A 1589-nucleotide genomic window follows, 5' to 3' on the forward strand; every position below is an offset into this window, starting at 1 on the left:
GAGCAGAGTCTTCCTTCAGAGCAGAGTATTTCAGGGGAGGAGTGTTGATAGAGTCTCTTACATGATCTGTGAGCTGTAGATATAAAATCTACCATTCCTAGGGGTCGGTAGGGCTGCCAATATAAATACAGTTGTGGTCACTTGATATGAAACCTGTTCTACAGGAATGAGCAGCTTATACAAGCAGAGTGTTGACACCACACACAATGCACGGTATATGAGACATTGTATGTCTTCTAGGGATTTATATTGCTGTACAGCACAATGATATACCTCCAGCCCACACAACAATCAGACGGAGGGGACCACACCTGTCACACTATGTCTGTCCATACATCCCCGACCCTGACATTGCACTGTGTACTGTCCTGCAGCCACTGCTAACTTGAGCCTGCAATTCTGAACTTGATTCCAACCCTCTGTTATCTAGAGGAAGCATTAGATCTGCAGTGAGTGGGTTTCCATCATGGTAAGGAAGCCTCCACCAAAGCCCAGCTGAAACTGCAGTGAGATCATGTGACTTTTCTGAACTTTTGCTCAGCTTGGACAGGTAGAGAAGTTCACAGATTGGTTCTTTAGCAGTGCGGCATTGTTCTACCTACCCGTAATCCTCCTCCGCTGCCTGCAGGCGCAACATTGGTCGACATCTTCTCCACTTCTTCTTTCTTCTTCTTCATTTGCTCTACAGAGGCCGGGTTCTTAATTCCCCGATTTGCAGTCTAGAAAAAACATGTACGCATAAGTCCTAAAATGGAACACAAGAGCAGATTTTCATGGACTGCTTATTGTTATTGGGCCTTCAGACCCCAATCGAATGCCCGGCAGCTTCTACCCTATCCCAGTCACTGTTCATTATTGGCGGGCTTTTCTCCTGTCCCCGGCTGCGCCCCCATGCAGTGGTATGAACACCATGATCAGGCCCTGTCCCTGCCAATATCATCAATATTCCCTTCACTATTATCAGATCTTGCCTCAGTCCTTGGTTTTAACCTCAGTGCCCTGACCCCAATCCATATCCGTACCCCCACAGTGGCCCCTGACCAGGCCATTTTAGTGACCTTCATATTATTATCTTAAGTAGTTTCTGGCATATATTCTAAAACTTTTCCTGTCTGTGTCTCCCATCAGCCTGCCTCCCATTTCCTATATGCTGCCCCCTGGTGGGCTCACCATTTTTTAAAGGCTTGGCCTCTATACATAGCTACAACCTCTAAGGGCCTATTAATGTTTCTAATGCCTTATCAAGGTCCCTGTCTGCCGCCCCCCCCAAGGGTCTTTCAATATTCTGCAGGCTACCCCTGTTGTTGGTTGCCAACCCGCTGTGCCGTTTATTATTATTGGGTCTTTTCCCTGTCCTATGCTGCGCCCCCCAGTGGCCTGTTCACCATTGCCAAGTCTTGTCCTAGCTGCTACTGCCCTATTATTATTACTACTATTATTATTATTATTATTAACAAAAAAGGATTTATACAGCGCCAACATATCATTCAGCGCTGTACATTTTATTAGGGGTTGCAAATGACAGATGAATACAGTGACACAGGGGGAGAGGACCCTGCCCCAAAAAGCTTACAATCAAGGAGGTGGGG

The 1589-nt window shown here is 46.5% G+C and overlaps 1 protein-coding gene across 1 annotated transcript in view; it reads right to left on the minus strand.

Moving 5' to 3' along the window:
* Window positions 1-1589, minus strand: part of SVIP (small VCP interacting protein) — a gene marked incomplete in the record, with an annotated part of 9429 nt that overhangs the window by 5460 nt on the left and 2380 nt on the right. Inside the window, 1 exon segment of the mRNA XM_072422323.1 lies at window positions 603-719. Coding sequence (XP_072278424.1) covers window positions 603-719 — 117 coding nt within the window.

The sequence above is a fragment of the Pyxicephalus adspersus genome, chromosome 9 (assembly GCF_032062135.1).
Source record: "Pyxicephalus adspersus chromosome 9, UCB_Pads_2.0, whole genome shotgun sequence".
In the NCBI taxonomy this organism is placed as follows: Eukaryota; Metazoa; Chordata; class Amphibia; order Anura; family Pyxicephalidae; genus Pyxicephalus; species Pyxicephalus adspersus.